The following is a 12,778-nucleotide window of genomic DNA, read 5'->3' as shown; positions in this document are numbered from 1 at the left end:
CTTGGTAACTCGCTGCCTCTCTCCCTGCATTCCCTGTGCATTAGTGTGCCTGGAGCGTGACTTGTCTTGCTCCTTGGTGCAGAGTCTCTGCAAAGCAGTAATTAATGGAAAGTTTATGTGACTCTTCAGACTTCTCCAGATGAGACGCTGCGAATGACTCGCACCCCTCGATCTCCTTCCTGTGCAGCTACTGCAGAGGAGGTTCTGCACTTCAGATACCGAAGCCTGTGGAGGGGGAGGAGGAACAGGGGCACATTGTTGCAGAGGCAGCTCTGCCGCCTTCGCTGGTGCAGCTGCATGTCTCAGCGAGTGCCAGGCTGGCTCCTTTAGCACACTGATGCTCTGTACTGGAGTAAGAGATGTTCCTGGGAGGGATTCAGGGCTCCAGGAGGTCCCTGTAGGTGCATTTGCAGAATCAAACCCACCAGTTCTCACCCGAAGTGTGTCGACTCCCAGCAAAGCAGTTGTACTTGATTTTGTTCTATAGTCACAGCTGGGGCTTTGGCCAAGTTCTGACTGCAGTGAGATTCTGTGCAGACCTTTGTTTTATTGTGTGATGTCAATATAAGGTTAGAAGGTGTAAGTTTTTTATCCATATATGTGCAGGAAGTCCTTTCACTGATTGGAAAAGAAACTACGTGGCCAGTGAGGAGTGGCTGTGGCAATAAAAAGTAGCTTTGTGTGTGGCTTTTGTATAACCCAAATATCCCTTGCTAATGTGAGGGTACCCTGCTGTCTATCACTGGGATGCAGAGCTAGGTAGAAATTACTCTTCTGGAACTGGTAGAGCTGGTACTGGAAGAGCTGATAAACCCTCTTCCATGTCTGGCATCTGAGTTTCATACTTCAGAGGGTGCGAATAATTGTCTTCTGCCTGTGCAGGTCGTGGACAGTGGTAGATATGGAAAGACTGGTTGAACGGTTGGAGAAGGCTGTGGAGCGCCTGGAGACGGTGTGCCAAGGGCCTGGCATGTGTGGAGATGGCTCTTCCAAAGGTAAGGCCCACAGCACCTCCCCAGCAGCATCACCCCATGGGAGTCCCCGTGCTGAGGTGTCAGCTGGGAGCTGTGGCAGGGTTGGACATCGGTGGCTGTTGCAGTGCTTGTGCAGGGGGCTGCTGGATGAGCTGGCTCTGCAGAGGGGAACTGAGTTTTGCAGCAGATCCTGCTGTGGTTACGGTGCTGCCAAGATAAGGACTTCCTGTGGCTGCAGCTCCCCTTGCTCAGCTGCTTCAGGCTGAGCCCTGCCTGCAGGTGATGGGAGCTGGGGGAGGTTCAGCCCAGGAGCCTGCCCGCTGCCTCTCGGTGATACCTGTGCTCTGGTTCCTTCTCTGCAGGAGTGGCTCAGTATGTGCAGGCGTTCGATGCCCTTCTGGCTGGCCCAGTAGCTGAATACATCAAGATCAGCAAAGAAGTTGGTGGGGATGTGCAGAAGCATGTAAGGACTCATGTTCTTCTCTCTCTGCTCTAAATAGGTGCTGCTTGTTCTTCAGGGCTGTTAAGGGCCAAGTTTGCAGCCAGTGTTTGCTGCCAGCACTATAAACATTCCTTTAGTGCTGTATTCTGGGATGTTTATAATCCTTGGGGATTCAGAGCAGATGCCTGGATAACCTCTAGCAGATTTCTCCGTACACACACATGACGAATCAAACCTCCTCCTTGCAATCTTTGCTAGTTAGATGTGTAGCTCTCCTTATAGTCCATGCCTTTAAGAGGCCTGTAAACTACCCAGCCTGAGAGCTATTGCACTCTGAGGATGGGTGTCTCCAAGAATATATGCGTTGGTTTCAGCACAGCTGCTTTCTTACAGACTAGGAGCTGGGGGCAGCGGGAGCTTGAATGACCCAGCGCTACACTGTGCACAAGGGAAGCTCCCTCATGTTTCTCTCTGTTCTCAGGCTGAGATGGTTCACGCGGGTTTGGTGAGCGAGAGGGCTCTCCTGGTGATGGCATCTCAACACCAGCAGCCGACAGAGGTACGTGTGGGAAACCACTTCTCATAAACCTTGTATGCTCTTACCTTGGAGCTGGGGATGGCTGCAAGTGTAGGGGAAGCTGGGCCGTTACAGCTGCTCCAGAAGAGGAACTGGAAGAGGACTGGAGACACTCGCAGCATGAGGTGGCACTTCCTGAAAGCAAGAACTGTTCCGGGTCCTCACCGGTGCTGAGCAGGATTCCAGAGGTTGCTGCTTAGAGCTGCAGAACTGGTGTTTTCCAGTCGATGGAGCAACAAGTTTTCTGTAGCTGTCGGAGCAGTGCGAGTGTCACCTCACAGCGTCTGTCTCGAGTGTCACCTGGCACCAGCACTGCACAATCACTGTGCCCCGAGACGCAACCTGCAGACAGACACTTGTCTGGGACAGGAGCCACGGTGGAATTTGTGCTTTTCATTATGTGATGTCTGGAGACTTCCAGGCATCACACTCCTCCTGAAGGATAACAGACACTTGTCTCTATTGAATGGCGTCTGAATAGTTGGGCTTTTAGGATCGATTTGTGCTTAGCAAGTAATTTAACACTACACCCTGGGCTGCTGCTTCTCGGCAGGATGCGTGGCTGAGAACCTGATCCCAAATGCATTGGCTTTTCCCTGCTGAGAACTGTTTTTCCTGAGCAACAGGATCCCACCTTGCTTTTCTTTGCAGTTATGATCTGGCTCAGCCATAGCTTCTCCTGTTACACTGGTAGCTGGATTTCTGTGCTACTTCTCTATTCCCTGTGAAATCCATCTGCATCTCTTTGCCCAAACTCAGCATTGGAGGTTGTTTCTCTTTCACCAGGCTGGCTGGGGTGCTGCTCTGCCTAGCCTCCAGGCTGAGAATCTGCTTACAAATGCCACTGACACGTCATTTAAATAAGGATTATGAACAAAGGACAAGTTTAATCTAGTGCAGGCTTTTGTGCAGGTTGTCTTGCAGGAGCCTCGGCAGCTCTGGAGTAGCCAGTTTAAAATGCAAAATGTATGAACTGTCATTGTTTGTGGTGAAGAATTTCCCCATCCTGTTGTTTGACAGTGGTGCTGGGCTGGAGCTTCTGGAAGTGGAGCCTGGCCAGTGGTGCTCAGAACCTCTCTTTGCATCGAAGCAGTGGAAGGGACAGCAAAAGGAAAAGCCAGGGCTTTGAAAAGCAAGTTTTGCTCAAAGTTGTCCCTCACTGCTGCCACCAGCAGGAGACTTTCTGATCTTAAAGGAAAGAAAAGCTGCCCAAGAGGCATCTCTGGAAATTTGTAAGTGGCTGCTCTGCCCCCAGACTTCCAAGCACACCCAGTCAATATTCCACGTGAACACCGCACGGACACAATTTCTATCATCCAGATATTAAAGGCTTGGTTTGGCTTGAGAAGGACTGGCTTGAATCCTGAAGTCCAGCTTGATGGGGTGACTTGAGAACTTGCTGCGGCTCCACTTGTCTTGCAGGCTGTAGATCCCAAACTGCAAGATCTTGTCTTGTACCTCTGTGTCTGAGGGCTTCTAAAGGAGAGGAAAAACTTGACAAACTGTCTTGGAACAAAAGAACCCAGGAAAGGCAAATGCTATTTCTGTCCTCGTTACTAACAAGCTTTGTTAGTGTCTCTTGGATTGAACATGAGTCACGGTTCTTGGCGTACTCCCATTGTACCAATCCAGTTGGGAACTATGACTTCAGCCCTGGAGGAGCGAGGCTGTGGGGCTGAGCTCGGCTCATGGGGAGGGCTGAGCCCGGACAGGAGCTGTAGCAGTCGGAGTCTTCCTCCGGGTGACCATCATCTCAGTAGAGCAATATCAATGTTCTGATTGTGGTTGTCCCTCCTGTCCTGCAGAATGCCTTCTCATCGCTTCTGAAACCGATTTCGGAGCAAATCCAGGTGGTGCAGAACTTCAGGGAGAAGAACCGCGGGAGCAAACTGTTCAACCACTTATCGGCCGTCAGCGAGAGCATCCCTGCCCTGGGCTGGGTGGCCATGGTGAGAATTCCAGTGGGAAGTGGTTTCCTTGGGCTCGTGGGAGAAGTCTGGCTCCCTGGTCAGCTGTTCCGTGCCAATGCGTTCATTCTCCTCTAGGCTCCAAAGCCTGGTCCTTATGTGAAGGAAATGACCGATGCTGCCATGTTTTATACCAACCGGATCCTCAAGGAGTACAAGGATGTGTAAGTTCACCTTCTTCTTTAAAGATGCCATTGAACACAACTAACTGGGTATGTAGGGGCTGCTCCAGTATCTAACTGCAGCTGCTTTGGTCTTGGATTCGTTCTTTTTAAAGGCAGGGTGTATTTATAGAGCCTCACATAGCTGTTCTTTCCTGATCCTTAGGGACAAGATTCCTTATATTCATGTTGCAGCTGGCATCTCTGTGTTGTCGCTCCTGTCTCGGCATCATCTGGTGGTTGAACTGTTTCCTAGAGCAGCACATTGGGGATGGGTCTTTCTGGAGGCACCAGACTCCTCAGTTAAAATGGTTTCAGTGCAGAGCAGCCTGGGGCCTCCTGCCTGCAGGTGCAGGGTGAATGCTGAAGCTAGAACACGGTGCTGGAGGTGTGAGCTGCTGGGCTGGCCCAGCTGAGTCCTGTCTGTAGCTGAGAGGTGGAGAGATGTAAAGAACCATTTGTGGTCCTTGGGTTTTGATGGCAAATGCACCTGGTTGCTCCTCATGATCTCCTTGTGTCCTCAGAGATAAAAAGCAAGTGGACTGGGTGAAAGCTTATCTGAGTATCTGGACAGAGCTGCAGGCCTATATCAAAGAGTATCACACCACGGGGCTGACCTGGAGCAAAACGGTGAGTGCTGCATCTGCAGGAGCTTCCGAGAGGAGGATTGCAGGGTTATTGCAGCAGACACAGAGCTTGTGCAATTGCCTTTCCTCTTGCTGGCCTCTTGCAGGGTCCTGTAGCCACAGAAGGGACCAAGTCACCATCTGCTCCCCCCGCGGGGGCTGCGCCTCCCCCCCCTGGTCCTCCTCCACCTCCTGCTCCTGCCCCCAGCAGCTCCAGCGCTGACGACGCTGCCTCCCGCTCCGCTCTGTTCGCCCAGATCAACCGCGGAGAAGGCATCACCTCTGGTAGGTGAAGTGGGGACCGAAGGGAGGGTGGCCACGAGAGAGGGTTCCTGTGCTGGGAATCCTTGTTTTGCTGCTCTCCCTCAATACTCCTGCTCAGAAACGAGAGACCATCTCCTCAGAGCAGAGGCTGGGAGTCAGCAGCAGCCCTGAAGCAGCTCACAGGGACAGAGGGAGCACATCTGGGGACTCTCAGTCTCATCTGTCACTTGTGGCAAGAGATTAATCCCTGGCTGGAATGGAAATAGCTTCCTGCACGTTGCCAGTACAGAAGGTGCAGTTTTGCACCTATTCACATCAGCACAGGACTCGTTCCTGTTTTGTGTCGGCTGGTCAGTGTACGGGGACAGTCAGAAACTGAAGCGAGGTGCCTGGCTCGGGGTTTTCCACCTGCAGAGTGAAGAGCTGGTGCCTTCTGGTTCTACAGTGCCTGTTGTGTTCTCATCAATATTGCAGCAGTTTTCATGCTCCCTCTTTCAGTGCTGCCACTTGGCCTCAACTTAGGCCCACTCTCAATAATCATAGAATGGTTTGGGCTGGAAAGACCTTAGGATCATCCAGTTCCATCTGGATTTGAAAATGGTATCGTGGGGATTGTTGTAATCACCAGTGTCTGGTGTTTGTGAAACTGCACCCTTGGAGGAGACTGGATCTCAGGTGTGACTTCTCTTGCAGGCTTAAGACATGTATCAGATGACATGAAGACCCACAAGAATCCAGCCCTGAAGAATCAAGGAGGTCCTGTGAGAAGCGGACCCAAACCTTTCACTGCTCCCAAACCAGCCTGTAATGCTAATCCTGCCCAAATAACCTCTCCAAAGGCACCTCCGTTGCTAGAATTAGAGGGCAAGAAGTGGAGAGTGGTGAGTGCCTGGGGTTGGCATGAACGGGTGGGAGGGATGGGAGCTTTGCAGCAGGGGAGGAGGGTCTCCTGAAGGGCCTGCACTGCCCTGCTCTTCACATGGATCAGTTGGGCTGCATTCAGGAAATAAAGTGTGTTTTCCTGCCTCTTCAGGAAAACCAGGAGAATGCCACTAACCTGGTAATCAGCGACACAGAGTTGAAGCAGGTAGCATATGTTTTCAAGTGCACAAATAGCACACTCCAAATCAAAGGCAAGATCAACTCCATCACCCTTGGTAAGTGGAGAAGCCCTGAAAGCTGCTGCTGCTGCGTGCTGATCTGAGCCTCCAAAACCTTCCTGTGACTTCCTCTATGTTGTCTTTGCAGATAACTGTAAGAAGCTAGGGCTGGTCTTTGATGACGTGGTGGGCATCGTAGAGATCATAAACAGCAGGGACATCAAAGTTCAGGTGAGTGCCTGTGAGCTGTTCTCTGCCTGCAGAGTGAACCCTGCGCTGTAAAACCGGCATCCGTAGCATCTGCCTCTTGGAATAGTTTTATTTCCAGAACAGGGACATTCTGGTGCTTGCCCAACCCTTAGGAAAGGGCCGAAATGTGCCTCACTGCTGCTTCAGGGCTCTGGTTGAAAGCTGAGTCTCTGAGGCGGGCAGCACAGTATGACTGCCAAAGCAGGAGGCCAGCAGTAGAGTCTGTTCTGACTCCAGTTTTGGTATCTGGTTTGGGATGGTCGATGTGCCCAGCGTTCCCTGTAGTGTGTTCTAAAGAGATCAAACCAAGAAGGAACTTCGGATTTTTTTGCCAGAGGTGAATCCAGAGTTAACCCAGGGTTGGGTGAAACCTCTTGCCTTGAAGGCGAGGGCAAAAGAAGAACACTGTGGTTGCCCAGGTGCAGGTAACGCTCCTCTAACTGCTGCTTTGACCACCCCACCAGGTAATGGGTAAAGTGCCAACGATTTCCATCAACAAGACAGACGGTTGCCACGTGTATCTGAGCAAGAGCTCCCTAGACTGTGAGATCGTCAGTGCCAAGTCATCCGAGATGAATGTCCTTATTCCCACCGAGGGTGGGGACTTTGTAAGTGTTGGGGCTGAGATCGCTGTGGGGTCACGCAGGGCAGGATTAGTGTTTTGAGCCCTGTCGGTTACAGCGAGCTCTGGAGGGACAATTTTAGGCTCTAGATTTTGGAGGTTGTGGATGATGATCTGATCTTAAAACCAGCAAATCAAGTTGGTTGGTCTTTTATAGCAAGATACTTGCTGTGAGTGTGAGCTGCTGCCTCCTCAGGATCTCCTTGGGGCAGAATAGGCAGTGTTTGTGGTACAGGAGCGGGGACAGCATGTATCCGAGGGAAGAAATGCCTAAAGCAGTGGGAGGAGTTACTAGTCTCCGTCATAAACTGGTTTCTAACAACAGGTTTCTATTTTTACCCTCCAGACTGAATTCCCTGTCCCAGAACAGTTCAAGACAGTGTGGAACGGTCAGAAGTTGGTTACCACTGTGACGGAAATTGCTGGCTAAGCAGAAAAGCTCCAAGGCTCACGCCCTCCCCTGGCCCTGCTGTGGGACAAATCTGCTTTCAGATGATTCTTTTAGATTTCTTGTACCTTTCTGCTCTCAAACTGCTTCTCTTCTACCCGAGAGACACAAGCTGCCTGCCGGCACTGAGATGCCTCTGCCCGGGGCTTGGTGTAGGTGGTGGGTCAGTTATTGTCCACATCTATCAGCTTTTTTGGTGAATTCTCTTTTTTCCCCCCTTGTCTGGTCTAATTGCACCAATTGGTCGAGTCAGGTTTATGGTGAACTTCACAGCCAGTCCTGGCAGTTGGCTTTCAGAGTGTTGTTTGGGGTTTTTTTATATTGCTTTTAAGGAAACTGTTCACATGAGAGAGGAATGTTGTCCCCTTTTTAACAAATAACGGTGTCTGTCAGGGTCCAGAGTACCCGGTTACTATGGTGGATGTCTTGAGAAGGTCCTTGGAAGCTGCTAATTCCAGCTCTATGTACTAGTTGGTGGCATTCCAGGACATGGGAATGGTTTTGAGGGACCAAAGGCTGAGGAGCTGGGCTGTAGCATTCCACCCCCAATTCTCTTTCATCATTCCTACTAGCTCAGTGCATTTCCAGTTGTGCCATGTCAGGAGGCTTTCGATTAACCAGTGCCACAGGACGAGCGCAGCGCAGTGGCTGCGGTTCCCCCCCCGGCTCTCTGGTTGGTATCTTGGAGCTGAGCACCTATTATTCCATGAGCCCTTCACTCTCCCAAGGGAATCTTTACTCCAGGGCTTCCTTCTCAGAGCAGCTGAACTCAGGTTCAGTCTTCCAGGGCAGTTCTTCGAGCCTGTCCCCTTCTGCTGAGGAAGAGGCTCCTCCAGCCCAGGGTCACTAGTGCAGTATTGTAAATACCTGAGATGATCACATCGGTTCATCACTCTCTTCCTCATCTGCAGTCAGTCCCCATAAAGCAAATCCTCTCACCCTTCCCCTGTTACTTGGCTCTTTACTTTGGTGGAAGCTCATAGCCTCTGTTCCAGGGCCCTGGAGCAGTGCTGGAGCCAAGGCACAGTACTGTACTGACCACAAAGGGAGCTGCACGTGCTTTGACCTTCATTTTTCCAACGCCTCGGGTGGCATAAGCATATCCTGAATGCATTTCCTCTGTAAAGTGTCAATGTTCTTTTTCTCTAGTACAAAACTTACAAAAAAAAAAGAAGAAAAAATATGCAATTTTTTTATTTTGAGACTGTCCTGTGACTTGTACTCGTCTTCTCCTGAGGCTTGTGGAAAAAACCTTTCTTATGTACTTAAGATTATACAGAAGATAGAATAAAGTTAATGCCAACTTGCTCATTACAGTGGCTCTTCTCTGCTCTTTTGGGCACGCAGGACAAGCTGCCCAATGCGTTCCCCAGGGGCAAGTACAGACTTTCCTCAGCCCCCCCTCGAATCACACAGTAGTTGCTAAATCTCACCTGGTTTTAGTTGGTTAGATAAGAAGTTTTTATTGGTTTCAGTTGCTGTACAAAAGTGCATAAAACAAGCCATTAGTTGAAAATTCAAGTTGTTAATACCTGCTTTATTCAAACCCCTCCTTCTTCCCCAGAAACACCTAGACTTGCCCCTTTCCCCCTGCCCCAGCCCTGAAGGATGGGCTCTAATGTCTTTCCTCTGCATACAGCCACAAGCCTACCTGCTGATCCTGCCGAGATGCTCAGTTCTTGCACTAGTGCTTTCAGTTAATACTGCCGTTGTGTCTTGTGAGGGACAGGCAAGGGGAAAAGAAACCTCTGGAGCAGACTTACCCAGGCCCATGCAGTACAGAGCGTGTCAGAGCCAGGGCAAGGCTCAGTCCACCAAGATGGAGTGCAATTCCATCCAGAGAAATCCTGGTCTCTTAGGAAGAGGTGCCACCTCCGTGCCCCTCTTCCTCCCCTTGCCCACATCCCTGCAGGCTCTACACAGAAAGTGCCATTACCCCATAGCAGCTGCTTTAACTACAGTGGTGGAACCCCCCCAGTGCTCTCAGAGGGCACTCCCCTTCGCTTCACTGGAGGAAGGGGAGGATGGAGGTGTAGAACCACTCTTCAGAGAAGTGCAGGTGATCCCCTTTCACCCCCAGGAACACCAGCTTTCCTGCTTTATCCATCTCCTGCAGCCCCAGGCGATCCTGTGGAGGGAAGCAGGACCATAGGTGGCTTCCTGGGGCCCTGGCTTAGCCAGGCACTGGCAATGGCTGGAGAACCCGGCACAGAGGAAAGCGCGGGTGGGCAGGGACTGTTGTGGCAGCAGCAGCCTCAAGTGGGTCCCACCTCTGCTCTTCAAAGCTTCTCCTCATCGAGGAGAAAAAGGCATTTTGGATGACTTACAGCAAGGCTTTAGAAAGGAGCAGTGTTTGTTAAACACACGCTGAAGGGGATCCTGAGCCAGGCACGAACATGAGACCACCACTGTAATTCCCACTGCCAGAACTGGCCTGGAGAGAAATGCCTTCCCAAAGAGCTACTGGAAAGGGAAGGCGATGCCCCAGGAGAGCAGAGCTGTGGGGTCAGAGGCCCTCAGGGCCCCAGGGGTGCTATAAAATGGCAAGAGCAGCAAGCCCCCAGCAGAACCCACCTCTGTGTACAGCGAGGTCTCCTTCAGCGGGATGGTCTCCTTGTCTTGGCCGCTTTTGTAAAACCCAAACCACTGTTGGAATGAAAACAAGGACACAGTTACTGAAGGGCTTCCAGGAGATAAGGAGGCTCTCACCAGCTCCTGCTGGAGACCCCGCACCACCAGGCCCATGTTTGTGCTCAGCCTGCTCCTCACCAAGCTGAGGTTCTGCCACCAAAGGACAAACCAGAAACAAGCAGTGAAGCAGCACCCAAGAGCAGCCTGCCTGCCTCACCTCAGAGATTGGGGGGTCCACCATGGTATCATTGAGAAATTTCACCATCACAAACTTCTTCAGAGCCATCAGGTTTTTCTTGTACGTCTCATTGATGCCCTGAATGAAAGCAAAAGCAGATCCAAGTCACTGGAAAGCCCACAGACAGGTCGGGGAAACCAGGCTCTGCACCTGCAAAGGAAACCCCAGGTCCTCACCCTCTCCTGGTTTATGTCAGCCAAAAAGATGCTGTTTTTCCTGTAGTCGTCCTCCTTCAGCGGATCATGCCAATACTCTGCTTGCACCAAGCTGGAAAAGAGTGAAACCAAAGCTCAGACAGAAACCCAGAGCTTCTAACGTGGCCCGGTTATTGCAGCCTGATGAATATACTCACTGCTCCTGAACAGCTTGTGTGTAGGCGCCCAGATCCAGCGTCTTTCGGATCCAGTCACAGATATGGGAGCTCTCACCAGGACAGCGTGGAAAGCCGTACACGCCTGGGGAAGGGAGACGTGTAACAGCCCAGTGAGCCACACTGAAATCCCTTAATCCCTCTGGCTGGTAAAGAACCACCCTCTTAGAGAGCAGTGGCAAGAATTACCCAGGGAATCAGGCGGCCTTTAATCCTGCAATCTCATTAGGCAGCCCTCCTGCCCTGGGCAGTTACAGAGATAAGGGAGGGTGCTCCTGAGCTGAAGGTATTGCCCTGGAGAAGAGAGGCAAGAACACTGATGTGTTGCCAGGAGGTCTCAGGTGATTCCCTACAAGTCTTCCCACTACACCACAAAGAAATAGACTCAAGCCATGGAGATTCTCAGGGGAGAGTATCTGTAATTCGTTGCCAGCCACCATTAACTCACACCTCTTAAATTCCATTTCATCTCCTGCAAAAAGCACCTCCCTTTCCTTGGAGCTTTAACCTTCCAGATGCTGATTGTAAAATATCTTTGTGACCCAGAAGGCTTAGTTTCACAAAGGCTTTGCTCTCTAGTTGGTAGCTTCTCCTGCCTAATCCCAACTAATCCCACGTGCTTCCAAAGTATAGAATTCCATGGAGATAATAAATTATCTCCTTACAAAGGTCCCTTCTCATTGCCAATTAAGCAAGACCAAGACAGAAGGTAACACAGTTTGCTAACAACCGGGCCCAAGCAGATCACGAGGTCCAGAGAACAAAGGGACAGGTTAACTCATAAGAAAATGGTCAGATTTTAGGAAGAGGTAAAAAACCAAGAGCCCCCCCAGCCTTCGAGGTGGTTTAGGAGGTGCGACTGCTTCAGAGGACACTACCTTGGTGCTGTCCCCCAATGGAGATCAGATTGAGCATGGGAGGAGAAGGACACCTCTGCGCCACCGCCCGCCTGTGGGGAAAGAGGAAGGTGCTGAGCTGGCTCCACATGCCCGGCCACCGCTGCTGGTTCTCAGCTTGTCACTGCGTGGGCTTGGGCACTTGGGGAAGGTTTGCAAAGAGAATGAACCCTTGCTGGTGGAGGAGGGCCACAGGCAAACGCTCCTGCCTTTCTGAAGGGGTTTGTCACTTTACATCTGTGTAGTACTTCATGAGAGCTTCAAATCAGAACCCCAAACCCTACAGAGACCACTGGAAATGGACCAGAAGGGTAAACTCACAGGAACTGGCCTCCCTGGGAGAAGCCCATGGAATTGTAGCCTCCTTTCAGGTGAGGGTCCTTTGCCAGCTGGCTGCACACCTCTCTCACCTGGTCGTTCGCATTCATAAAGAAGCTGTTCTCCATATCCTGAGGGATTAGACAAATAAGAACACAGAACCTGTACGTTTACAGTGGCTTCTAGATCACTTCCAGTTCTGCTTTTGAAAGAGGACCTGAACTTTCCCAATACGGCAGAAGTGAAGTTCTCATTTTGACACTTCCCTTCATGTCTTGCTCCTACTCTGCCTGGCAAAACTCTCATACAGAACAGTGACATTTCCCCAGACTTCTTGGCAATTTAAGCCCCTTCGGATTTTGTGTGTGTGTACATAAATATATAGATAAAACCAAACCAATCAGACTCCACCCTTCTCCTCCAGATCCCAGGAAATAACACACATTGCACATTATCCTGAGGGACTGTTTAAAGAAATCCCATAGGGTGAAATAAAACTGTCAAAAAACCACAAAGGCAGAGAATAAATCTGTATCTTCATTATACTGAAGATATGTGGTTGAAAATAAACACTATTATGTATTAAATATTTTTATATACATGTATGTATGTATATAATATGTATACACACATATATATGTATAATATCTACATATATATGTATAATATGTATATATGCCCATATGTGTATATATATGTGTAATATGTATACACATCTATACGTATACACATATGTGTATAATATGTAGTTTATATTTATAGTTATAAACAGTATTATGTATTAAGTATGTAGATTACAATAAGCAGTTGTAAATCAAAAAGGGGGTAAGGGATAAAGCTCTGCTTTAGCACAGTATCTTATCACATGCCTTCATATTACCCAGGGTGGTCAGAC

General features: G+C 50.1%; 2 protein-coding genes across 2 annotated transcripts in view; one reads left to right on the top strand and one right to left on the bottom strand.

The window, feature by feature from the left end:
• Positions 1-901: 901 nt before the first annotated feature.
• Positions 902-7,745, top strand: CAP1 (CAP, adenylate cyclase-associated protein 1 (yeast)). The gene is made up of 12 exons (XM_010020621.1): positions 902-995; positions 1,337-1,437; positions 1,898-1,975; positions 3,799-3,942; positions 4,039-4,124; positions 4,646-4,751; positions 4,855-5,032; positions 5,705-5,892; positions 6,045-6,168; positions 6,260-6,342; positions 6,825-6,968; positions 7,329-7,745. Exons 1-12 carry the CDS (start codon positions 902-904, stop codon positions 7,410-7,412), a joined length of 1,410 nt encoding a protein of 469 aa, XP_010018923.1. The 3' UTR covers positions 7,413-7,745.
• Positions 7,746-9,371: 1,626 nt separating this feature from the next.
• PPT1 (palmitoyl-protein thioesterase 1) overlaps positions 9,372-12,778 on the bottom strand; it is a gene marked incomplete at its 5' end in the record, with an annotated part of 3,770 nt that continues 363 nt past the window's right edge. The window contains 7 exons of the mRNA XM_010020622.1: positions 9,372-9,558; positions 10,005-10,076; positions 10,279-10,377; positions 10,476-10,566; positions 10,652-10,754; positions 11,548-11,618; positions 11,887-12,014. Of these exons, the coding sequence (XP_010018924.1) occupies positions 9,436-9,558; positions 10,005-10,076; positions 10,279-10,377; positions 10,476-10,566; positions 10,652-10,754; positions 11,548-11,618; positions 11,887-12,014 (687 nt within the window). The remainder of the gene's footprint in view (positions 9,559-10,004; positions 10,077-10,278; positions 10,378-10,475; positions 10,567-10,651; positions 10,755-11,547; positions 11,619-11,886; positions 12,015-12,778) is intronic.

The sequence above is a fragment of the Nestor notabilis genome, unplaced genomic scaffold (assembly GCF_000696875.1).
Source record: "Nestor notabilis isolate BGI_N333 unplaced genomic scaffold, ASM69687v1 scaffold24788, whole genome shotgun sequence".
Classification (NCBI taxonomy): Eukaryota; Metazoa; Chordata; class Aves; order Psittaciformes; family Psittacidae; genus Nestor; species Nestor notabilis.
The sequence above is the reverse complement of the archived record's forward strand: the minus strand, read 5'-3'. Positions and strand labels throughout refer to the sequence as shown.

What these genes read in the sequence shown, in the direction of transcription:
- CAP1 (XM_010020621.1), top strand. Translation starts at nt 902, where the DNA reads ATGGAAAGACTGGTTGAACGGTTGGAGAAGGCTGTGGAGCGCCTGGAG. An exon ending in GTGGGGATGTGCAGAAGCAT is followed by an intron (nt 1,438 to 1,897) that starts GTAAGGACTCAT and finishes CTCTGTTCTCAG; the next exon opens with GCTGAGATGGTTCACGCGGG. An exon ending in GATCAACTCCATCACCCTTG is followed by an intron (nt 6,169 to 6,259) that starts GTAAGTGGAGAA and finishes TTGTCTTTGCAG; the next exon opens with ATAACTGTAAGAAGCTAGGG.